Genomic DNA, 27,509 nt, shown 5'->3' on the forward strand with positions numbered 1-27,509 from the left:
TTAAGCAATGCATTGCCTTATTATACTAGTTAGTCTACTCTGATCGGTGTATATACCCCATTTGTTTATGACTACATATAAGTGGCACTTCTTTCCATTAAGTAGCATGGTGTTAACTAAATGAAAGTTTATTTATTTTTTTATCCTTGTTTTCTATTGCTAAAATTGTGAAGTTGCCGGTACTTTAAGCATTGCACGGCCTTCTGTCGTAATCAGAAGACTCGGCAGGTTCGTTTGTGTTGGCACCGGTGACTTTAACCAAGTTTTTAAGTGGATGGTGCTTCTGATAGGCATTGTGATATTTTTTTCATTGCGAATTGGATGGTTTAGGGAACGGTTTCTTTGTTTCCTGTGTTAAGCATTCGTGAATGCGTGTACCTCATTGAAAAGTGAATGCCTTTTGTTTTTTTAGATATTTTGTTCTTCAGCAGGTTTCATGACGGATGTAATCTATTTGTATTTTGCCAACAAATAAGTGACACTTTGTGATCTTAAAACAATAACAGTCTTGTCACTATAATAATTAATAATTAGATAAAAGATAACCACAGTTGTGCTATTATTTCTTTTACTGAATACGTCATAACAGTATCAATGCAAGTGACAAAGCAAAAATAGTCAGAGTTTATTCAGTTGTGTCTAAAGAACCACGAAATCTATCTAAGTATGAAAAATCACCCACACCAAAAAATGAACAACCAAAACGAAAAGATAACTATCTATGCCTAAAAGAGTTCAACAGGGACATGAATCCGCAACCATCTGATGCATTCCAAGTAGTAGAATCCTCAAATCTTTTAGTTACAGAACCATCATGATCATTATCTGTATGAAGGTCAACAACATCCTACAAAATGCACAACACAAAAAACAAAACAGCATAGATGAATCAACAACACCATTCCAACAAAAAAAATTGAAATATACCTCACTTCTAGCACATACCGGATGCGATTTTCTCTTCCTTTTTGCATCTATTTCTTAATTGACTTGTCCAACTCTGCTCCAAGTCTCTTACTCTTCGGCCGTCCTTTAGTCTTAACTCTTGAGGGTCCCTGTATGTCATGTACAACAACACCGCCTGCGCTCTGTGTGGGATGGTATTCTGAGTCGCAGCAAAAGTAGTGGAACGCATGCTGGCACGGTAATCAGTCATCTTGGACTTTGCGTCCCAAAGGGCAGACCACAAGATGGCTGCTTCCTCATCACAAGCAACAAACTCCTGAGCAACGTTATAGAACTCTGAACACAAACGCCTGAACAGGTTGTGGCTTTCATCGGTCCGAGCCACATCATGGATACTCTTAATATAAGTGTGCTTGCGGATGACGTTCTTACTCCATCGAGGAAGAACATAGCAGCTCGGTACTGTGCCAACTCTATAGTATGACCACACAGCAAAGGTGTGGCAACATAATATACCAGGGGATTCAAACTTGTTGCACTCACACCGAACCTTTTGACCCAATGGGTCAAACTCTACTGTGAAAGTGTGGTAGACAGCCTTCTCCCAAAATACCTTCTGCTCGTCCACTTTAACAGAAATTGAATCACCCTGTTGTTCTGTTGACCGAACCACGCAATCGGTTTTTTTTTCTTACCTCTAGCTGAAGGATCCTGAACATATTACTGGTGTATTTCTGCTGAAACTCTCTCTCAATGCATGTGCTCCCTATGCATGGGATGACTCCTTTCAAGTCCGCAACATCATCTTCCAGCTCCTTTTGCTCATTGTTTCCAAGCACATTGTCGTATTCATTCACAAACTGAACCAACCCACTCTTGCAATGCAGAAACCCACCGTAAAATACGTGCATACTTTCACTCCGCTGTGTACTCCACATACTGGCCCAAAATTCACTCTTGAAGAATATTGGAACCCACTTCCTTTGATTCGCATACAAGTCTACATAAGAAAACAAAGCATAAGAGTGTCGCTTAGACACAACATGATGACCACTTCTAAAGGACTGATACAACAAATAAAAAAACATCCAACTTTACTATGAGAAAGACCATCTATTTGTGTATTGAAAAGAACATCCACTGACTAGGTAAAATAGAAAAATCGACTACACTTCTAAAAAAACACAACAACCGAATCAAATCTAAAGAACTACCAACAGTGAATAAATAGGCAATATGCAACCAATAGATGGGAGTTAAGTTAACGATAACGGACTTGCTAACCATTTGTTCTGGCCTAGGTCAAATTCTTTGATGAATACAGCCCAATCAACTTCAAAAGAGTCAACAGAAGGAGAATTCCACACAATGTGATTCATCTTAGCAATCAATTCTCCGTACCTAGTATAACCTCCGAGCTTGAATTGTAACTTCTTCATTATGTGCTAGATGCACCATAAGTGGACAGTATCCGGTAGGACCTTCCTAATAGTACCGGCCATGGCTTTGCACTAGTTAGTGATGATCCCCCTTGGCGTAGTCCCGATGAATCTCACCCATTGTGTGAACACCCACTCAAAATTACCGGTCTCCTCGCTCCCAAGTAAAGCACAACCAAGAAGAGTAGACTTCCCATGGTGGTTTACACCGACAAAGGATGCAAACGGTAGACCATGCCTGCGAAAACACCAACAACAAATGAGAGACAGAAAAACAAATTTAAAAGATAACTACTTTTGCAATTCACCAATAAGTATACAGACCTGTTTCTTATGTAAGTGGTGTCGAACGACACCACATCTCCGTAATATTCATACGAAGCCCTGCACCTTGCATCTACCCAAAGTGTGCTCCTGAATTTATTAGCATCGTCAACATCTATGGCATAAAAGAAGTTGGGATTGATCTCCTTCATTCGAACGAAATAATTCATCATCCCCTTAAAGTCTAATTGTCATCAGCACATCGGAGTTTGCTTGTGATATAATTTCTGACATCCTTTTCTGAAAAACTCAAGTTTGAAGACCCACCAACCTTGTTTGCCAGTGCTAGATATGTCTTGTTGGGTCTTATGCCAGCCTCATTGTTATCCGTAATGACGCACTTAGCATGCATGGTCAACTCCTTGTACTCATGATAGTGGACAGCTTTCTTGGCCGAACAGGGGTGAGAATGCCTCAATTCTAATCTAGACATAACCCAACTTTCCTTCTCCTTGTCCAGCATGATATACATCCTTTCTTTGCATCTCGTACCTGTAATTATGTTTGCCTGAGTTGTTGCTTTCACTAGAGACTCTCAATAACCTTCTAACGTGTAGTGAATAGATTGATTAATCGGTATCTTTGATTCCTTCCACATTTTGTCAAAATTTGTGTTTCTGATTTTAGTCACGAACCCAACTTTTTTTGCATAATTTGCATGAAGAGTCTGAGCCAGAAGTAACGAACTAAAACTCATTCCTATGACTGGGATTTCTTCTTCACTGACCGTACTATGATCTGGCAACTGTAACGTCAATACACAAAACCAAATACAAATTAAAACTAGCATTAACACAGTCACTATAACACGATAACAAACAATAAGGAATAATTCAAATCTCGTGTCTCGAGTCCAACTCATCCTTTCTAGTCACAATGACATCGGTAATTTCGTCGACCTTCAATTAAAGACATCGGAAAAAACTTTTATCAACTTAAGATCCTTACTATATAATGAATGACTCCAATAAAAAATATCAAAAAAATATTGCAAACACATATGAGAGTCAAGCATACTTTAATAATAGCAATTCTTAGGATCAGAACATGCTGGGTAATTCTTTAATAGCAATTCCTAGCATACTTTAATAATATCTCAACTAAATATATCAGTGTACCAGAATTTTCCAAATAAATAAACTTAAAAAATATCTAATTAGCATGAATAAGAAACATTCACATAACACATTGTCATAAAATTACCTACAATGCAAGACCAGCCTATGAAACATACCTTAGACCCTTTTTGCTCTTGAATAACAACTTTACCCACACTCAATTCTTCATCGCCTTGGGTTGAATTGATCAATGTGCTATTCGATCCGCCTTCCGGGATTGAAAACTCCATGGACGATGCTCTCTTCTGGAAGCCTTGCACCGCGACAGCAGCTTCTTTATGAAGGAAACACTTGGTGTGATAGTCTTTTGGGAGTTCCGGTTATCGAGTCAGGAACACAACTTGAACCACGATCACGAATGTCACCGTCAATGGTGGCACACACCGGGAAGAAGCAACGAGGGAGATTTAAAGTGAATGATTTGATGGAGAGAATGGTGGCAATCGATGAGCAGAAGATGAAAAGGTTACACCGCAATCGAAAACAACATGCACGACGGTCAAACGTAACACCGCTAATGGCGGCACAGATCGAGGAGTACCGAGAAGGGAGCGCCGCTTGGATGGTTGGATGGAGGAGGTTGGCACCTTTGATACTAGGAAGAGAGAACCGATGCACCGTAGCCGCCGAGAAGGAGAGAGGGTGAAGAATCGGGAGCCTTGATTCACTTCCGTGATCCCCGTCGCAGATTTTGGAACGTATCATTCAAAAATTTATTTTGGCATAAAAAATAATTAATAACAAATATTTTGAATTAAAAAAGAATAAAAGTAATTAAGAAATTATAATTAATTAAGTTATTCAATTATTGACTGGTTAAGAGTTGGTCCATATACTTTTCCTATGTAATGGTTATGGGAGCAATTAAATGTTACTCGTAATAGTTAATTGACGCGAACACTTTTTTTATTTAGGTTTAGCTCATTTGTATTCTAAAAGTACATGCTAAAATTATAAATTAAATTTTTTTATTAAAAATTGTAGAGGATAATAAACAAACCAAGATCAAAGATTATTGAATGATAATTCTTGTTCTTGTAAGAGTCTTGATTAGTTAGTATTGTTATTACTGCTGATTAGTTAGTTTAGGGGTGAGCACGGGTCGGTTTGGTTTGGGTTTATGGTAAAATTAGAACCAAATTGATCAAAATGTAATTGGTTTGGTTTGGTTCGGATTTGCATTTTTTTTGTATATATACCCAAACCAAACCAAACCGATTAAGAACAGATTGGTTCGATTCGGGTAATTGGGTACCCGATGACTTTGAAATTCATTAAAAAAAAATCAGATTTTTATCTTAAAAATTCAATAAGTACAATAAACACGTAACGTCAATAGAAATAATCCAAACATGTTAAACACCAAATACATTAAAAACTAAACTCATTAAAATCCAAACATATTAATAATGAATAATCATTGTCTAATGGAAAAGCCATATATATTTTTTTATTTTTTTATTTAATTAATATATGATCGGGTTCGTGGGTTGGTTCGGATTCTGCACCTCCAAAATCGATACCCGAACCAATCACTAACAAAAACCATCAATTTAGTTTCAGAACCGATTTAATTGGTTCGGTTCGGATTCGGACGGGTAATTGAGTACCCGCTACCCGTGCTCACCCCTAAGTTAGTTAGCTAAGATCCTTGGATAGCTTCTGCAGTAGTATATATTAAGTGTGCATTGAATAGAGTAGAAGCTAGCTATGTACATTTCATAATTCTCCTACAATATAATTCCTTGAGTTGCAAGTTTTCCTTTTCATTCTTCACTCAAATTTTTCCTATATGCACACTTTCTCTTTTCTATTCTAATTCATAGAACACTAATTCATGGTCTTACCTCGAGTTTTCTTAAAATAAATTATCATATGTCTTGAGAATATATTTTAAAAAAATTAAAATTTTTTACTAATAATAATTTTATATTATCACACTTCTTGAGAATATATATTAACTAAACTTTTTTCAATTCATTGTGATCAATTTAATATTTATAATTAGTTCATGTGATTTGATTGGTGTCTAACAATTTTGATTTAACTAAGTCTAATGAATTATTTTCCGACGCCTACTATATGATCATCACAATTTGAAGGTGTCAACAACATCAAGCAGTAAAAATACCACTTAAATACTCATATTATCATTAGTTTATTACACAAATAAATAACAGTTGTGAATAGAAGTTTGTGCAAGAACTAATAGAATTCCTGCTTTTAATTGAAAGTGAGAACTTAACTAGTCATTGTAAAAAGGCAAATTAAAGAACAAACTGACTGATAAAATAAAATTCAAAAAATAAAGTTAACATTATATATATATATATATATATATATATATATATATATATATATATATTACCATCAAAAATATTTGATAACCAAAAAAAATTAGTTAAAAATGGTTATAACTTGTCTTATTTAATATTTATTAATTGTTGCGACAATTAATAAATATTAAATAAAACAAGTTCTGATTTTTTTTGTCTCCCTAACATCACTGTAATACCACATACAGGCCCGCATATATAGGGACTAATGTAACTCCCAATTATCAATCGTCAATGGAAGCTTCTGGTACATGATTAGAAATGTAAAAGTTGTTAGCAGGTTTGGGTCTCCACTTAGTCCTTCCCCTCAATCTCAACACCATCTTCAAATCGAAGCACATGATTGTACTCAACATCATCATCATTATTGTTATTGTTGTTGTCGTCGTCGACATCACTACAAATCGCAACTAGAGACTGTAGTTTACTGTCTATGCCACACTCCTTCTTGAATTTCAAAGTCATGCAAGATAACTCATAATTCATTAACATTAATCGTGGAATACTCTTGCATCATTGAAAGAAAATCAATAAATTAATTAAAAAATCCCATGTATGTAATTGTATCAAATGAACCCAATTAATTGATATAATATGCATGCTTGTGATCGTAAAGGGGAATAAATTACCTCCAAAATCCAACCAATGTACTTCACGTTATTGACATGAAGATTTACATCAATATCACTCCATCTTGGCTAAATATTTATTAATATAGACACGTTATTAATTAGTCACTTCATATAATATTTAATTAACTAGAAAATCGATAATTAATTATGAATAAGAAGAGTTACATACTTTTAGACTACTACAAATATAATCTGCTGTAGTATCATCAAGTTTAGGTAAGATTTTGTAGCCATCTTCTAGAATTAGAGTGGAATTTACAAAACAGATCTCTCGTCGAACTTCTTCTGGTATTCTTGACAATTTTCTTGTCAATTTGTTCATGATGACACAAACACTATAGAGGCATTATCAAAATCAAAAGATAATTTTGGATAGTTCTTATTCCTGACTTTCAAATGTTTAAATTTTAGAGATTTCGAGTGTTTTTTTAAGAATGTATAATTAAAAGTAAATGAAAATAAACTATTGAAAACGAAGGCATTATTTTGATACCTAGGTTTCGGATGTTTAAATTTTAGAGGTCAAATTTTTTTTTTGGGAATGTACTTTAAAAAATAAATGAAAACAAACAATACTTTTTTAGATTTTAGATGTTTAAATTTTAGAGATTTCAAATATTTTTTATAATATTTTCCAAAACATAAGAAAAAAATATCCAAAAAATGGCAAAAATTAAGAAAAAAAGTCTAAAACTATTAAAAAGAATCATACAAACCTAAAAAGAAGAAACATTTAAAACATAAAAAAAAAAATATCCAAAACTTATAAAAAAAACACACCCGAAACTTAGGAAAAAAACATATAAATTAAAACTATTAAAAAATTACTCAAAACCTAAAAAAAAAAAGCCATCATTATTAAAAAGAATAATTCAAAATTGGCAAACCTGAAAATGTTATATGGATCTCCCAAATGCACATTTCTATATAAATTGAATGAGTGTCATTCGATTTGCCAATTTATGTAGTACATCGAAGTTGCCCAATTCGAATTGCCAAGAAAAATGCAAATCGTTGTAGCATGTGTCGATTTATGCATGCATGTCACGTCCCCTAATAAATCGAATCACATTTATTCCAATGTAATTCTATTTATGCATGCATGTAACGTCCCTAGTAATTCGAAACAAACTATTTTGATTTACTCCTAGTTTTGTTTCTATATAATTCGAATGGAACTGATTCAAATTATACACAATGGTGCCCATGGTATTTCGACTTGAGTTGAGTCGATTTACTTGTGTTTTCCCTATAAAAAAAGAGTTCAAGTTGAGCTTATTCGAACTACATTTCACAAATTCTAACCCACTAAATTCCAGAGAAACCTCAACCCAAACATTCCAACATTCAGATACGCTGCTAATGGAGGATAACCCGAATCGTTTTATCGTTTGGACGGAGTTGCCCATATTGCTAGTGTCATCAATGAAGAGGTTAGTGCATACATTTTTTTAAGAAAATAAGATTAGATGTTTAATTTTCTTTTTTTTTTTTTGTTTCTTAGAACGCTAGTCATAATTTACAATTTTTAAACTAGATAGAGTGGTTAGATTAATGACTTATTAGTTTCTAGAGGTTTGACGAGACAAGTTTTAATTTAAATAGTGATTACAAATAATTAGAAGAATATGAATAGTGAAGATAATAGATAGTGAAACTTAGTTAGAGTGAAAGTAGTGATTGAAGTCTATGTTGGGGTTTGGATTGTTATTATTAAAACCATTAGTAGTGAACTGCTATGTTTTAGTCAGAAATCATGTGACGACAATATTGCACCCAATGAACTTGTTTGTGATCCAACATTGTGCGATCTTGAATATTAAATCAATTTTTTTATTAATAATAAACTTATTTTATTAGGCCCAGTTTAATGAATATATGATGTTATTTTGTGTTTGAACCCGTAATCTTATTTGGTTGCATTTATGACATTCTTCGCATTAACATATGCATTACTTAATATTGTTATAGAAATATTTTTTGATGTGATTATAATACACAATTTGTTATTTTGTTTATACAGCTCTACCGATGTATCACGAGCATGAGACGGCAGCAGGATATGCGCTTGGACGAGAAGATCATTCCGTACTTGCAAATGACCGGTTTATACCATCTTACGAGGCTGAACGAGACTTGGTTTAGGTGGGATGAGCCGTTGGTGAGTGCATTCGTGGAGCGATGGCGTCCAGAGACACACACGTTTCATATGTCGTTTGAGTAATGCACGATTACACTGGAGGACGTGATGTACCAGTTAGGACTGCCAATCGTTGGACATTACGTCAGTGGATGCCTGACAGAGTTTGAGTGATACATCGAGGGTGGTCGCCCAGCATGGGGGAGATGCAGTTGGATGTAGGACCCATTCGGAGAGCTTCCTGATGGCGCCGATGGCATCACTATTAGGAGGTATGCCCGGGCCTATATCATGATACTTTTGGGGACTCAATTATTTGGCGACAAGTCCGATACTCGCCTTCACATTCGGTGATGATGACGATGACAATGGAACAGAACTTGCAAATCATCATCACTCCCTATGACAAACGAATCGTATTTCACATCATCCCGCAAAACTAAAATCGGAATTTATAGAATAACTTCTCAATCCGTTTCACGCCTTGCAACCCCAATGTCTGGATTATAGAATTCAGGAACTCAGCAAAACTCGTTGAACGTTTCAGGAAAACACTAAGGGGATCCTTATCAGTAAACTTATTTTCAAAACATGTTTTTTTTCTTAATGGGCCTTCTATAGTGCACCAAAACTAAAAAACTATTCTCACTAGTCATTGTGTTTCATTCTCATAAGGAATTCACATTCATATCATATTTATATAGGTTGACCTCACACTAAATCGAATTTGCATAGTTTGATTTATGAATGCATAGTAATTCAAATCAGCCCCATTCGAATTATATAGGAACAAAACTAAGGGTAAATCGAAACAGTTTGTTTCAAATTACTAGGAGCATTACATCCATGAATAAATCGAATCAATGTGATTCAATTTACTAAGGGACGTGACATGCATACATAAATCGACTCAAGCTGCTTTAATTTGCAATTTCTTGATATTTGAATTGGACAACTTCGATTTATTATGAAAATTGGTAAATCGAATGACACTCATTCGATTTATATAGAAACGTGCATTTGGGAGATTCATGTAACGTTTTTAAGTTTGGTTGAATTGTATAATATTAAATTAGATTTAGTTTAATCGTACATTTTACCCTATTTCATATGTTACAGACTTTTTAATTTTGTGTGTGTAAACCATGTGTAAAATGGAACTTAAGAAAATTCCAACAAGTAACTATATGTACATGCACATTCGAATGTACATATATAAGAGTAAGAGTTAGGACTCTGTTGCACAAGACACAAAGCATATCTAATAAAAGATGAATTTTATGGTGTAGAAAAAGAGAATCTTCTGCACATGTATTAATGTGTTGTCAAAATATATTATTGACAAGTATCTAGAATGAAAAAGACTGAAAATAATTTCTGGACATGATCAGCAAACTATAGTATTTGTTGTTTCCTTATGCACGTGCCCTACTTAATTTATAAACTTGATGGAACTATATTTCATTAGTGCTAATGTGACATTAGGCTGGACCTTAGTTAAGGATGATTTTTTTGTATTTTGTAAAATCGTATAAATTATGGGTCAAACCAGTTGAATTTGATTAGGCTTCTCGTATTCTTGTTTTAAACAAGAATGAGGCCCTATTTATAAATTTTATTGTATGTACAGAAATTTTTTATTTTAGACTATGAGATATATAGATAATGGTCTTTGGATTTTTTGTTATGTATTGTAAAAATCCTTTTTCAGTATCAATGGAGTTATTTGTCCATTGTTGCGTTAGAGGTGGCAGTAAAAATGAAAACGGATTAGGAGATTGGTTAGATCTGTCGGGTCAGATCCAATTTGTGGAGCTTAACCCTATTCCAAAAAAAAAAATACAAAAAAAGTTTGACCCAAAAACTAATAAAAAAAAGTTAAAACCCCCAAAATAAATACAAAGAAATATATTTGAAGATAATTTATGGGTAGTGTTACAATATTTTAATATATGATGTTAACGTATAATAATAATAATAATAATAATAATAATAATAATAATAATAATAATAATAATAATTTATTTATAATGATAATAATAGTAATAATAATAATCATCGGTCATAATAATTTATTTACGGTATATGTTTGTTTATTTTCATAATAATAAATATTAATAAAATTAAAAAATTAGCAATAATATTTACCTTTTTTATCAACCTCTAATTAAACTTTTAAAATTCAACCCTAAACGTTAAATGATTTATCTTTGTTCACCAATCTTTAATTAAACTCTAAAACTCAACCCTAAAATCTAAACACTAAGTTATAAGTCATAAATAATAAAATATATATTACAAAGATTAACTCTTAAATCTTAAACTATAAATAAAAAATTTTTAACTCTAAATATACTGTGTATATCCTATTCTATTATATACCGTTAATCTTATTTCATTATCAAACAACTCTAAACTAATAAAAAAGCACTAAATAATTAATGCGGGAGTACGTGATGAATGAATTTTTGACGGTTTAGAATTTCACAAATGAAATCTCGTTGCAAGTATAGTTTCTAAACCAATCACTAATCCTTTCATACAAAAAGTTGTTTGTCACTAAAACAAACCCCTAAAATTTATAAACCGAAGTATTGGACCTCGGGTCGTTCTCCCTAGGAATTACAATAAAGTGTCTTGTTATTGGTTATGAATTATATTTGGGGTTTTTAAGCTTTTGGACAAGAAATATAAATGGCAAAGAAAATAAACTAACAACTAACAAAGCTCTTGGCAAGATATGAGAACTAGAAGTCCTATCCTAGTTATCCTTCTCAATTGTGATGAGAATTGTTCATTGCTACCACTTAGTTAACCCTTACTAAAGAAAGGAAAGTCAAGTGGATGAATTGACTTGAGCCACAAGTCCTAGCCAACTCCCAAGGAAAGACTAGCTTTAGTGCACTCCAAACCAATTAGCAATCTCTCCAATTATCAATCAACAAAGGAATTAGATAACTCAAGTGTCACTAATTACTCTACCTAGGCCAAGAGGAACAAAATCTAACTAATAGCTATAAGAGACATTTCATCAAAAACATAGAGTGCAATACAAGTGAACACATAAATTTGCAAGAATTAAAGAGAGATCTAACTACAAAGGCAAGAGGTCCACAATAGAAAACTAAATCAATCATGAAACAACAAAGAACTTACCAATTGCATTGAAGGAGAAATGTAGATCTACAAAAGAGAATTCACAAACTACAAACAAAGGAATTACATTAGAAGAAGAATCCTACAAGTGCAATAGAGGAGAGGAACGAAAATTAGAAGAGAGAATAAGAGGAAATAGATCTAGATCTAAGAACTAATCTAATCCTAATCCTAGAGAGAAGAGAGAGCTTCTCTCTCTAGAAACTAACTACAAAGCTAAACTAAACTAATTGGTAACTAACACATGTTTCCCTCTTCACTCCTTGGGTTAAATAGCATCAGAAATGAGTTGGATTGGGCCCACAAGGCTTTAGAATTCGTTGGCCACGTTTTGCTTTAAGTGAACTAGGTGGCAGCAACGGCGCATGCGCGTACTTTGCGCGTGCGCGCCACCATACGTGTAGCAACTATGGCAAATCTTATATCGTTTCGAAGCCCCGGATGTTAGCTTTCCAACCCAACTGGAACCGCATCATTTGGACCTCTGTAGCTCAAGTTATGGTCGATTAAGTGCGAAGAGATCGGCTTGACAGCTTTCCGGTTCTTCCATTTCTTCATGAGTTCTCCAACTTTTCATGCTTTCTTTCTTCATTCCCTTGATCCAATCTTTGCCTCCTAAACCTTAAATCACTTAACAACATATCAAGGCATCTAATAGAATCAAGGTGAATTAAATTTAGCTATTTTGAGTCCTAAAAAGCATGTTTTCACATTCAAGCACAATTAAAGGAGAATATACAAAACCATGCTATTTCTTGAATAAATATGGGTAAAAGGTGATAAAATCCCCAAAAATCAATACAAGATAAACCCTACAAATGGGGTTTGTCAACCTCCCCACACTTAAACCAAGCATGTCCTCATGCTTAAACCAAGAATGAAGTAAGGGTATGGCATTTATTCAATGGAAACTAACTAAATGCAATCTACCTATATGCAACTATCTAAATGAATGCAAGTGCTTGGTCAAAATAAATCAATTCCCAAGAAACATATATGCACAAGGGCTAAGGACTAGCAAGTCTAATCCACAATTGAATTGAGTTATTAAATATTTTTACAAACTTGCATGAAGAATGATGATCATAGGTGAAAACATGTAATTGAGCATCAAACCCTCACCGGATGTGTTTGCACTCTATTCGCTCAAGTGTTTAGGGTTGATTCACTCAATTCTCCTCTATTTCATGCTTTCCAAGATTTGTTTTTCTTCTAACAATCAACATTTATTTCATGCATGCATACAAGTATCATGAGGTCTTTTCATTGGTTGTAATGGGGCTAGGGTCAAGGTAGGATGCATATTTGGTCAAGTGAGCTTGAAATTTGAATCTTTGATAAGCTTAAACTTCCCACCTAACCTATGACATCCTATACAATTAAGTTCTAACCTAACTACCCATTTTCTCACTTTTTCACATACTCATGCATTTTCTTTTCATTTCACAACTCATATGCATTGATCTTATTGAGCTTCACCTTGGGACATTTTGTCCCCTTTTTTATTTCTTTCTTTTTCGTTTTCTTTCTTTTTCCATTTTTTTTATACTTTTCATATATTTTTTTTTTGTTTTTCTTATTTTTTCTTTCTTTCAAACTATATACAAGAGTACCAATGCATAAGGTTTATACATTTAATCAATACATGAGCATGTACCCAATTCTCAATATTTCCAATAACATTACAAAACTACCCTTTTATTCACCCAATGTCCCAAGGTTCCCACACTTGAATGATACTCACACACACTAGCCTAAGCTAATCAAAGATCCAAATTAAGGACATTTATTGTTTTTCGCTTTAAGGCTAGTAATGTGCTAAATTAAAGAATAAATGGGTTAAGCGTAGGCTCAAATTTGGCTAACAAAGGAAGATAAAAGGTAGGCTATTTGGGTAAGTGAGCTAAATGAAATGATGGCCTCAATCACATAAATGCATGAATACACAAAATAATGGACATAAAGAATCAAGCAAATCAAAGATTACAATCATAGAAAGAGAATAATGCACACAAGAAGGAAAAATAAGTGGTTATAAGATGTAACCACACCGTTAGGCTCAAATCTCACAAGCTTGTGTTCTTGGCTCATAAATCATGTTCCACAAAATATATAATTCAAGCAAGTTCTATGAAAAGTTTTCCACTCAAATCAATTGGTGCCCTATAGATAGAAATCCTTGGAAAATTTCATTATTTTGACTAAGCTTATTGTGTATATATATGCAAAAATAAGAAAATGCAACAAAAATCCAAAAAACCTAAAATGAAATGCAAAAGTGTTGGGATTAGAAATTTGTCACCCAAAATCGCCGACCGGTCGGACGACCTCCCCACACTTAAAAGTTTGCACCGTCCTCGGTGCACTCAAAGATGAGCAAGGGGGTACGGCGACTCTCCGGATTGCTATGTGTTCTTTCTTCCGCTTCCATGGTTGCTTGTGGTGCATTCGTTATGAAAAACAAAAATATAACACCATAAGATGAGAAGATATAAAAGTAGGGAAGTATACATTGTTGGAATGAGGTAAATCACTAGAATGAGGTGAGTGAATTAGTGTGACATTAAGAAATATTAGGTGTGTGAATTCTAAATTGCGCGGTTTAGAATACACATTAGCATAAAAGCTATGTCACAAAAGAAGCATGCACTTCACTTATCCTAGTGTGCTTGAGATGCTTTAAGTAAGCTTGTAAGGTAAGACAAGCATTAGAGAAGCATGAAAGCATTCAAGTCAAACATATGGATGGATATAATCATGAAATACAATGCATTAAGGTAAATGCTCAACATTATCCATCAAGAGATTGCCTAATCAAGGGAAAAGGATCCAAATCACATGGTGGCTAGCTACAACATGCAATTCAAAAGAGTTATAAGCTCGAAGACAATTCTCATCACTTGGTATTTTTCAAAAGGTAAGCATGAAGAACTCAAAACCAAGTAACAAAATATAACCTCAATCATAGAATCCAAAAAAGATTATCTAAAAACATTCATGCTAAAATAGCATTTAGGCAATAAGGGATATAGCAATGTATAGTAAACAAAGTCAATACTCCAACACTTATAATGAAAAGAGAGAAAATAAAATGAAAACTAAACTAAAACTAGCTAATCAACTAACCAACTAACTAATTAACTAACTAAAATAAATGGTTATCCATGGTGTTTGGAAGTGTTGGATGAGGGGTAGGAGAAGGGAAGAAGAAAGGAGAAGGAAAGAATTGGAAAGAGGAGAAGAAAAGAAAAGTGGATGGGAGAAAGAAATCCGCGCGTACGCACACATGGCGCGCGCGCGTCGTTGGCTTATTTCGAGAGTGGCGCGTACGCGTCATGTGCGCGTGTGCGCAAGTAGGGTTTGTGCCAGAGGCACAACGTTGGCGCGGCGCAGGCACAACTCTCTGGAAAATGTATGGAGGTTGGAACTTCTCAATCCGCGCGTGCGCACGCATGGCGCGCGCGCGTGGATGGTCGAAAATGCTGGAAGTGCGCGTACGCGCCATGTACGCGCGCGCGCGGATGGTGCTCTGTTTTTCAAAAAATTTTTCTATGTTTTTGCACCAATCCAAGCATTCCAAACCTCCAAACAGCTACCAAAACACCATAAAACCTTATTTAACATACTTAAACTACCAAACATACTTAACTAACTAAACAAAATATGAAATTAAACTAATTCTACCAATATATACAAAAGAGAAAATGAAAGGATTTTACCATGGTGGGTTGTCTCCCACCTAGCACTTTTGTTTATTGTCCTTAAGTTGGACTTATGGGGAGCTCCTCTCAAGGTGGCTTGTGCTTAAAGCTATCCTTGAACATCCACCAATGCTTGAATCTCCAATAAGCTCCATTCTTCAATTTTAATATCTTCAAGCCTTGATGGAGTTCTTCACAAACCATGGGCTCCCAAAATTGATCCTCATATATTCCCGGATCCCATATCTTATTTCCACACCCGTCTTCAAGTTGATTATCATTATTCCATTTGGGTGGCATGACCTTAGAATTCTCAATAAAGTGACCAAACATTCTCCTAGACCCAAACAATCTAGCTCTATACCAAACCGTGCAATTAAGCTTTGAACATGCAACCATAATGAGCCTAGAATAATGTTTCCAACCACTAGCCATTTCCTTTTTGCTTTTAAAGCCACAAATATGTCTAAGTTGACCATCCGTCTCAAGCAAACCATATTCAAGGGGAATAATAAAGCTTGAGTATAAGGAATTTACCCACTTGAATGAAAGAATGGATGGTGGTGGCTTGGGGAGAGGTATCTCCAACGTGCTAGCAAGCTTTACTCCCTTGTGTTCTTCCTTATTAATCTCCACCTCTTCATAAGCTTCTTCACTTCCAATCCTTTGTTCATCAATTTCATCTAACTCTTCCTCATCACTCAAATCATAAATGGGAGGTTGAGAGAAATCTACCTCCACATTGCTTTCTATCTCATTGGGAGAAGGTTCTTCAAATTCAAAGGATTCACCACCAAGATGGTTGGATGCATGATCTTCATCACCAAGGGAACTCAATTCTTGCTTCATTCTTTCCAAGTCTTCATTCAAAAATTGTTTTGGAGGTTGTGCACTTTCCTCCTCGACATCAAATTCAATCTTCTTGGATGGATTTTCTATGATTTTAGCTTCCCATGGAGGTTCCGCATCTCCTAGGTCTTCAACCACTTCTTCCTCTTCTTTAATGATCATAGGCTCCTCCAATTGTTCTAATACAAAGTGGCATTCCTCCTTTTCCACCGGAGTTTTCAATCTCTCCTTCATGCTATGCTCTTCTTGAGCCATGGGAGTTCCTTGAGTGTCCAAAAGTTGGGATGCTAACCGGTTTACCACCGCATCCAAGGCGGTCATGAATTGTTGCACATCCCTTGTCATCTCCTCATGTCCTTGAAGAAGAACACCAAGGGTTCCATCCATTAGAGGTTGGAGTGGATAAGAAGGTTCATTGTCTTGGAGAAAGGGTTCATTATAGGAAGGTGGTTCTTCTTGGTGAGGTGGTGGTGTGTATTGAAGTGGTTCTTGGGAGTAGTAATCTTGGAATTGTGGTTCCATGTATGGCTCATATGGTTCAAAAGGAGGTTGGTATGGTAGGTAAGGATCATGGTCATATGGAGGTGTTTGTTGAAAATAGGCTTGTGAGTGTGGTTGAGGTTCATGTTGAGGATATGACTCATAGGCATATGGTGGTGGTTCTTGAAAGTCACAAGGAGATTCACCATAGCCATTGGATTGATATGCATCATAGAATGGCTCTTCTTCATAGTGCATTAGTGGAGGTTGTTGCCAAGAGGATTGATCATAAGCATATGGCTCCTCCCACCTTTGGTTATCCCATCCTTGACACACATCTTCATTGTAGCTCCCATCACCTACAACATAATTGTAATCACACTCATAGCCAAAATGAGAATTCATGGTGAAAAGAGAAAACAAAAATCAAAAGCTAACAGAAAATAAGGGAAACAAAATTCTACAAATAGTAAACAAAGCAAAAAAACAAGACATTCACACTATTCACATATGTATAATAACCAATAACATAACACCATTGCAATTCCCCGGCAACGGCGCCATTTTGATGAATGGATTTTTGACGGTTTAGAATTTCACAAATGAAATCTCGTTGTAAGTATAGTTTATAAACCAATCACTAATCCTTTCATACAAAAAGTTGTTTGTCACTAAAACAAACCCCTAAAATTTATAAACCGAAGTATTGGACCTCGGGTCGTTCTCCCTAGGAATTACAATAAAGTGTCTTGTTATTGGTTGTGAATTATATTTGGGGTTTTTAAGCTTTTGGACAAGAAATATAAATGGCAAAGAAAATAAACTAACAACTAACAAAGCTCTTGGCAAGATATGAGAACTAGAAGTCCTATCCTAGTTATCCTTCTCAATTGTGATGAGAATTGTTCATTGCTACCACTTAGTTAACCCTTACTAAAGAAAGGAAAGTCAAGTGGATGAATTGACTTGAGCCACAAGTCCTAGCCAACTCCCAAGGAAAGACTAGCTTTAGTGCACTCCAAACCAATTAGCAATCTCTCCAATTATCAATCAACAAAGGAATTAGATAACTCAAGTGTCACTAATTACTCTACCTAGGCCAAGAGGAACAAAATCTAACTAATAGCTATAAGAGACATTTCATCAAAAACATAGAGTGCAATACAAGTGAACACATAAATTTGCAAGAATTAAAGAGAGATCTAACTACAAAGGCAAGAGGTCCACAATAGAAAACTAAATCAATCATGAAACAACAAAGAACTTACCAATTGCATTGAAGGAGAAATGTAGATCTACAAAAGAGAATTCACAAACTACAAACAAAGGAATTACATTAGAAGAAGAATCCTACAAGTGCAATAGAGGAGAGGAACGAAAATTAGAAGAGAGAATAAGAGGAAATAGATCTAGATCTAAGAACTAATCTAATCCTAATCCTAGAGAGAAGAGAGAGCTTCTCTCTCTAGAAACTAACTACAAAGCTAAACTAAACTAATTGGTAACTAACACATGTTTCCCTCTTCACTCCTTGGTTTAAATAGCATCAGAAATGAGTTGGATTGGGCCCACAAGGCTTTAGAATTCGTTGGCCACGTTTTGCTTTAAGTGAACTAGGTGGCAGCAACGGCGCATGCGCGTACTTTGCGCGTGCGCGCCACCATACGTGTAGCAACTATGGCAAATCTTATATCGTTTCGAAGCCCCGGATGTTAGCTTTCCAACCCAACTGGAACCGCATCATTTGGACCTCTGTAGCTCAAGTTATGGTCGATTAAGTGCGAAGAGATCGGCTTGACAGCTTTCCGGTTCTTCCATTTCTTCATGAGTTCTCCAACTTTTCATGCTTTCTTTCTTCATTCCCTTGATCCAATCTTTGCCTCCTAAACCTTAAATCACTTAACAACATATCAAGGCATCTAATAGAATCAAGGTGAATTAAATTTAGCTATTTTGAGTCCTAAAAAGCATGTTTTCACATTCAAGCACAATTAAAGGAGAATATACAAAACCATGCTATTTCTTGAATAAATATGGGTAAAAGGTGATAAAATCCCCAAAAATCAATACAAGATAAACCCTACAAATGGGGTTTGTCAGTACGTACTCCTCATCTAGCGCCTTATGAGTTTGTTCACGCTTTGTTAGGGTTTTACTACATCGCCTCCATGGTTACACCTTTCTTTGTCTTTTCTTTGTCAAAGTCTGTTCCATCTTCTTCTAATTTCTTCTCTTAATTTCTTTCCCACTTAGTTTCCTAATTTTCGTTTTCTCTCCCAATTCATTCCTCTTTTAATTTATTCTGTTTTCTAATTCACTCATTCCATATATCTTATTTCTCTCTGGAATCATTAAATACCAATTCTGATTTTCTCTACACCATGAGCAACAAATCAGAGACTCAGAACCCTCAAGTGGCACCCAAAGAAATATGAAACTGCTCTCATAGAATTGTCGGGGTTTGGGGAGACCCCTGACAATCCACAATCTTAAAGGGATTTGCAAATCCTACTCCCCCGAGGTTGGTTTTATTTGTGAAACAAAAAATCAATCTCGACAAGTTGAAGGAAAACTAAGATCTTGTAGTTTCAAGGAATGGTTTATTGTGGATCAGGATGGATTATCAGGGGTTTGGCAATGGAATGGAGGGATGGTTGCACTGTTCAGATTTAACAGCATGGTAGATTCTTCATTGCGGCATCAATTCTGACAGCTGGTTCTAATGATCCCTATGGTGTTCTAGGTGTTTATCTCATTTCAAATGATCAACATAGAATGGCTCAGTTTGCTGAATTAACTTCAGTCACCCAACAGTTCGATGGTAAGGTTGTGTTAATGGGTGATTTTAATGTCATTTCTAATCAATTAGAGAAAGCAGGTGAGGGTACTAAATCTCCTTCTTCTATTGAAACCTTTAACAGTTTTACTGATGATAATTCTCTGATTGATATTGGTATGGTCGGAAGACCATTCACTTGGTCGAATAGACAAAGGGGTGATGAGTTGATACAGGAAAGATTGGACCGATTCCTGGTAGGAGTTTATTGGCGGCAACTCTATCCCAATGCAACGGTTCTTAGACTGTCAGAATAAGGGTCAAATCACTCCCCTCTTCTCTTAGACTCTAATCCGAGAACTGAGAGATCTAAACGTCGATTCAAATTCCAAGAAAGATGGTGTTCCAATGATGAAATAAGGCAGATTGTTAGAGAGGTTTGGCACGAATAGATTGATGGTTTAGCCATGTATATCCTAACTCAAAAAATAAAGCGTTGTCGGCATAAGATTGTCAGATGGCAGCAAGAACACAAATCTAATTCGAAGGTGGAGATTGATTTACTACAGGCTGAATTAGAGGAACTTCGTTTAGCAGGAATTCATGGAGGCGAAATCATTTCAGAAATAGAGGACAAACTTGAAAGAGCATTGCAAAATGAGGAATCTTATTGGAAAGATAAGTCTAGAGTCAAATGGCTCAAATCCGGTTATCAGAATACAGCTTTCTTCCATCAGAAATTTAGAAATCGAACCCGAAGGAATAAAATTTGGCAACTAACTGGCAGTGATGGTGAAGTGGCTACTTCAAATGCTGGTATTGCTTCTGTGGCTGAATTTTATTTCAAGGACATCTTTTCCTCCACTTGTCATGAGAACCTTGAACCTCTGTTTACTGATTTTGAACCTAAGGTTACAGCTCACATGAACCGTAGGCTTCAAAGACCAGTGACTATGGAGGAAGTGAAACGTGCAACATTTAGCATTCACCCTCAAAGTGCTCCAGGAGATTATGGTATGACAGCAAAATTTTTTCAAAGCTTCTGGAACATACTTAGTGGTGATGTGTTTCGAGCAGTTAAGAGCTTCTTTTCAGGGGGGCAGAATTTTGAAGGGTTTTAACCACACTCAGATCTGTCTTATTCCCAAGATTTCTAATGCTAAAGATATGACTCAAGTAAGACCAATAAGCCTATCCTCAGTCTTTTACAAGATTATCTCTAAAGTATTTGTACATAGACTTCAGGGTATGATGAATAGGCTAATTAGCCCTACGCAAAGTGCTTTTATTAAAGGCAGATTAATCTCTGATAATATCCTAATTGCTCACGAGTGTATGCATTACTTGAAGAACAAAAAAAGGGGACTCGAAATGAAATGGCGCTAAAATTAGATATGAGTAAGGCATATGATAGGGTGGAATGGCACTTTCTTTGGTTTATATTGGAGAAGTTTGGTTTTGACTCCCGGTGGATCATGTGGATTTGAGAATTAGTGACAACTGTTTCTTATTCTGTTATTGTAGAAGGACAACCCTATGGTTTCTTCAAACCAAATAGAGGTATTCGACAAGGAGATCCTTTATCTCCCTATCTTTTTCTTTTCTGTGCAAAAGGTCTCTCCTTCTTGCTACACAAGATAGAACAAAACAGACTAATTCAGGGTCTTCAGATACATAGGCAATGTCCCAAGGTCAACCACCTCCTCTTTGCTGATGATTCCATCTTATTCTGTAAAGCTAATCTTGAAGCATGTTCAAATATCCTGCATTTATTGAATTCTTATGAAAACATCAGTGGCCAGAGGATAAATCTTAATAAATCTGCTGTATTCTTTAGCCACAACACTCCTCCACTACTCGTACACTACTGGCTAACTCTATGAATATTGATCATATTGGGCTCAGGATAAATACCTTGGTTTGTCGTCTACAGTCTCTAAATCGAAAAAAGCTACTTTTAGTATGATCAAAGAAAAGGTTTGGAAAAAAAATCCAAGGGTGGAAGTGCAATCTTCTATCGTCAGGTGGTAGACACGTATTGCTTAAGGCAGTGGGAGAAGCTATTCCTATTTATACATTGTCTTGCTTCAAGTTGCCTGATGGTTTAATTTCGGAAATTCACTATCTACTTTCTCAGTTCTGGTGGGGACAAAAAGGTTCTGAAAGGCGGATGACTTGGATTAGCTGGGACACTATGACTCGCCCACGAAGAGAAGGAGGCCTTGGATTTAAAGATCTCAGAATCCAAAATCTGGCGCTTTTAGGCAAACAGTTTTGGCGACTCGTAATACAGCCTACTTCCCTATTATCCAAAATCCTAAGAGGTAAATACTTTAGCAATGGTAATGCTATAACGGCAGAAATTGGAGTCTTACCTTCTTGGGGATGGAGGAGCATACTGGAAGGCCGAAAGATTGTTGAAAAAGGTCTTAATTGGGCTGTGGGTACTGGAGAGAATATCCGAACCTTTGAGGATCCTTGGCTACCTCCTCCGTATCCTTTAATGATTTCTGACATGCCAAATAGACAGGATATTTCTGAGTTAGTTCCAAGAGTTAAAGATCTAATTACTGAAGACAGGAATTGGAATCAGAATTTCATTCAACAATTATTTCCCCAAGACGTTGCAAACAGGATTTTGTCAGTTAAAATTCAGCAGAGTAGGAACAAATTGCAATGGGATTTGAACAAATCCAAGCAATATGATACAGCTTCATGTTACAGAATTGGCTATTTATTTTACCATCCGCCTCTGGAGCTTTGCCCTAATTATATGCAGCAGAAAAAGCCGTGGATTGATCTATGGAAGTTGAACTTGCCTCATAAAATTAAGCTATTTATCTGGAAAGCTCTCCATGACCGACTTCCGGTGCTTGCTCAGATTCATCACCGCATCCCATCTATATCACTAATATTCCCCTGCTGTGATGAAGCAACAGAAACAGTCACTCATTGTTTGATCGATTGCTCTAGAATTAAAGATGTATGGTCTCAGAGTTATCTTCGTGACTGTCTTCCCCCTCAGAGTCCTAATGACTTTTGGACATGGTGGACTGCATCAACAGAGATGCTTAACCCGTTGAAGAATGCTGACCGTAATCCTCAATTGCTTGCCATCATTTACTGGAACTGCTGGAAAGCTCGCAACTAGTTAATTTTTGAAGGTTCTACTTCAATGCCGTCTGCCATTGTAGCAAGCTCTGTCAAGTTACTCCGTGAAATCCAAAGAACTCCCAGTTTAGGTCGTCACCTCCATGAGGCAAACTCTTAGTTCCATTCAATTTGATTTATCATTCTTTTTTCTTTAAGATTTTTCTTCGTTTTTCGACCACGCATCGTTGAATGAATGCCTTCAATGTAGTGTTATTGGAAAATCCCCACCTTTTATTACGCTGTCCTACTTTTGGACATCTTTATATTTTATTTTTTAATAATTAATGAAATATAACCTACTATCTTCGAGAAAAAGAAAATAACTCTAAACTATTTACTTTAACTCCTAAATATTAAAGCTCAAACACTTAGATTAAGTACCTTAAATCATAACATATATATCGTAACATTATAAATTATATAAACAATTAATTCTATATTCTAATCCTACATTAAACTATAACTCATAAACTTTATACCTTTGACTAGTAGTAGTAATAGTTGTTGGTAATTTACTATAATTATTATTTTTGTTATATTATTCTTACTGCTATTATTATTATTATCTTCTAACATTATTATTATCCATATTATTTTTATTATTTTAAATATTATTGTTAATTTTTTAATTTTATTCCTATTTATTATTATAAAAATAAATAAACATATGCCGTAAATAAAATTATCATGACCGATGATTATTATTATTATTACTATTATTATTATACACTAAAATATTGTAACACTATTCATAAATTATTTTGGAATATGTTTTTTTGTATTTTTTTTTTTTTTTGGGAATAGGATCAAGGTCCACAAATTACATCCGATCGGACAAACTTAACCAATTTTCTAATTCATTCTTACTCCTGCTGTCACTTCTAACGCTAACAATGGACAAATAACTCCATTGATGCTGAGAAAGGATTCTTACATTACATAACAAAAAATTCAAAGACCATTACCCTATATGTCTCATAGTCTAAAATAAAAAATTTCTGTACATACAAATATACAATAATATTCATAGAAAGTTTCACTCTAGTCCAAAATAAGAATACAAGAAGCCCAGTCAAACTCAACTGGCCTGACCCATAATCTGCACAATTCTACAAAAACAAAAAAAATCATCCTTAATCAAGGTCCAACTTGATGTCACATTAGCACTAATGAAATATAGTTTAATGAGGTTTATAAATTTAGCAGGGTAAAACGCGTGCATAAGGGAACAACAAATACTGTAGTTTGCTGATCATGCTCAGAAATTATCTTCAGTCTTTCTCACTTTAGACACTTGTCAATAATATATTTTGACAACATATTAATACATGTGTAAAAGATTTTCTTTTTTTACACCATAGAATTCATTATAATAAAATGAATAAAACACATAATCAAAGCATTTAATTTCTAATATTTATTATATATTCATTTGAAAGAATGCTAGATGATTATTATAATTTATTATTTTTTATTATAAATTAATTATTAATATTTAAAAATATAAACTAAAAAAATTTAAATTAATAGCTAAAAATAATAATAGAAAATAATAAATTCTAGTATTTCTCTATTTATTTGAGTTGCTTATTATTGTTGGAAGCAGAACAAGCTAGCTAAGTGAGGAAGAAAATATATTTAAATTAAAAAAGATGGAATTATATTGTACCTGGAAGCCTTGATCAAGACTTCATTTGTTCTGAAATCTCGTAAAATCCAATTGAAGCGCACAGGATTCTTTCCTGCTGGAGATAACCAAGCTTCCACTTCAACTACATCATCCCTGCATCATTTTCATTTTCAATAGTTAAATAATATAATTTAACATTAATTAAATTATTGAAAAATAATATTTTAAATGAAAAAGAATTTTATGAACGCAAACTCTAAATTAAAAGAATAATAAAACTATAAAAGCCAAGACTTACTAATGCTATGCTTATATAAGTTTTATTTCGTTAATTTTTTAATTTAAAAAAGCTTACCAAAAAACAAATATATAGCGAGACTTACCAAGTAGGATAACGATAAGTCACAACCTGCATCTCAATAGTAACCCATATTAAGTTTCTTTTGATCATTTCTTTTGTGGAACCAAAGACATCATAGATGGTTCCAACTGTCTTGAAGATATTAACCACAGCACTCTATGAAACAAATAATTGAGAGTATAAAATAACAATATTATTGTGCAATAAAGAAAATTGGATTTGAGAAATGTGTATGCAGAACTTGTGAGATTTGAAAGGAAAAAAATATTCTAAGCTAAGAGAGTTAATATTTGGTAGTTAATTAATTTAAACCAACTTTTTTTTTTAAATATTCTCTAATCTCTATATCCATAATCTCTTTTCTCTTACATCTTTATTCTTTTTCCTTCTAACATCTCTAATGGCCTGTCACCGCTAGTAGTTACGTTTTGACAACTACCATCGTGCATAGATTATTTTTAAATTTGAATTCTGAATTCTAAATTTTAAATTTTAAATTTTTTAAATTTAAATTCTAAACTTTCCAAAAAGTAAGGCTTAAAAAGAAAATTTTGACTATTAAAAAAATTGGTTGACGTGGATTAATATAAAAGTTGGCCGTATGCGTTTTTGGTAAAGAATTTTAAAAAATAAATAATAAGTTGAAATTAACTAAGATAGTAAATATGTTATACTAAAATAAGAAAAATCATAGTTTTAACCCTTAGAGTTAATAAAATATTTTTTTATATGATAAATAATATTTTAAAAAAAATTATATACAAATTTTCTCGTATTTTAGGCTGTATTTATTTACAGAGACAGGACACTGAGACAGAAACACAGAGATACAAAATTGTGTTTGACGGAGACATAGACAGAGATAATGTGTCCTGAATTAGTGTATTTTATGTCCATCCTGACAGCAAAGACATGAAGACACTAACAAAGAATACAACTTATTTTTCATTTTTTCTTTTATTATTCTTGTTAATTTTTTATAATTATAATTTCCGTCTCAAATTTTTTGACTAAAAAAATGAAAATACATTAGATTTTTATAATTTGTTCTAGTTTATCATCAAATAAATAGGATATAAGAACACAAAATTTTGTGTCTCTATTCTTTATATTTTATTTTCAGTGTCTTATCTTGTCATATTCTCAAAAACAAACACAACCTTATTATGTATGAGAATTTAGAAGTATATATGTACCCAAAAGGTAGAAAAGAAAGAGTAGTGTAGGGAAGAACAATATTTATGTACAAGCCTTTAATTTGGCTCTAAGCTACCACTCTACTATTAAGATTGGATGTCAATATATTTGAGTAAATCTATTAATGTAGATTTTACACGAATTATATATTTTTTATTTATGTGCTTTGTAAAATAATATAATAACAAAGATTACGAGTTTCAGGAATATAGAATTGAGATCAAATTTGTTTACTTTATTAACCATGCCTTAATTTATTTTCAAGAAGTCGGTTAAGAATAATAGTGATGAGTAAGTTCAAACCTGAAAATAGTTCATCAAAGTCTCAATAGATGCGATTCCATTAGCATCAAGTTCATATGATCTGATGGTAAAGTTTTGACGAACAGAAGATGTGCTAACAGCTTTGGAAATCTTATCATCAGCATTATAATTTTGGGCATTTGCCTTAATTTGTAAGCCACCACAACAAGCACAACGCTTCACTCCAAGTCCTTGTCCTTGTCCTAGGCTAGTGTCACGTTTGATGCCTTTTATACCATAGTTTTGTGATAGTAACATAACATTATTGTAAAAGGAACACGCTGAAGCAGCAGTAACCAGTGCTGCCATAATGATTTCTACAAATAAACATATATGTAATGTATTAATGCATGTTAAGCAAAAGATAATCAAGAATTCATTAATATAAACACGTTTTGCGCATAAATCTAACTAAATATTACTATATCAGCAAAGATAATTCTCTACTCACAAAATGTAAATAATCATCCTAAAAAAATTTAATTAAATGACAACGTACAAAATATTTTGTACAATTAAATCATCAAAATTAAATATTTGTTGTAAACAATAAAACACACAAAAATAATAGTAGTCAGGGAAACGGTGTCTTTTTTTTTTTTTTTTTTTGGAATTATGAAAGTAGATAAATTAAAAATCTAATGCTATACTAATCCATACATGTTTAGACACTTCTAAAACTGCAGAAGAAAAGGAGCAAAGTTCAAGAATATAAATGTGCCCTTATATAGGACTTTCTCTGTAATTGTAAATGCACTTTCCTGGAAAAATGAAAGAGAGTTAGGATCAACAACTTATCAAATAGGGGGCTATACGGAGAAAAATGGACCTTTTGCTGTAAATGAAATTTATTGTTGCTGGCCATGGAAATTATTTGTAATGTTGGTTGCACATAGTTGTGTGTATTTAGGAGAACGGCTACCATAGTTATTAGATTCATAGTTATTAAATAAGGTTCGATCTGATCGGTGGAACTAAAAATTCGATCATTAATCAATAATTTAAAAT

At 34.1% G+C, this 27,509-nt stretch overlaps 1 protein-coding gene and 1 pseudogene across 1 annotated transcript; both read right to left on the reverse strand.

Annotated features, from left to right (window-relative positions):
* Positions 1–715: 715 nt before the first annotated feature.
* On the reverse strand, positions 716–3,132 carry LOC107633055 (protein FAR1-RELATED SEQUENCE 5-like). The gene is made up of 6 exons (XM_016336690.1): positions 2,941–3,132; positions 2,670–2,815; positions 2,492–2,583; positions 1,602–1,906; positions 1,019–1,555; positions 716–847 (listed from the first exon to the last, which is right to left on the reverse strand). Exons 1-6 carry the CDS (start codon positions 3,130–3,132, stop codon positions 716–718), a joined length of 1,404 nt encoding a protein of 467 aa, XP_016192176.1.
* A 3,215-nt stretch (positions 3,133–6,347) lies between these two features.
* Positions 6,348–26,810, reverse strand: LOC107633053 (palmitoyl-acyl carrier protein thioesterase, chloroplastic-like; annotated as a pseudogene).
* Between the last annotated feature and the right edge of the window lie 699 nt (positions 26,811–27,509).

This window comes from Arachis ipaensis, chromosome B3 (genome assembly GCF_059453495.1).
Source record: "Arachis ipaensis isolate K30076 ecotype BB chromosome B3, ASM5945349v1, whole genome shotgun sequence".
Taxonomy (NCBI): Eukaryota; Viridiplantae; Streptophyta; class Magnoliopsida; order Fabales; family Fabaceae; genus Arachis; species Arachis ipaensis.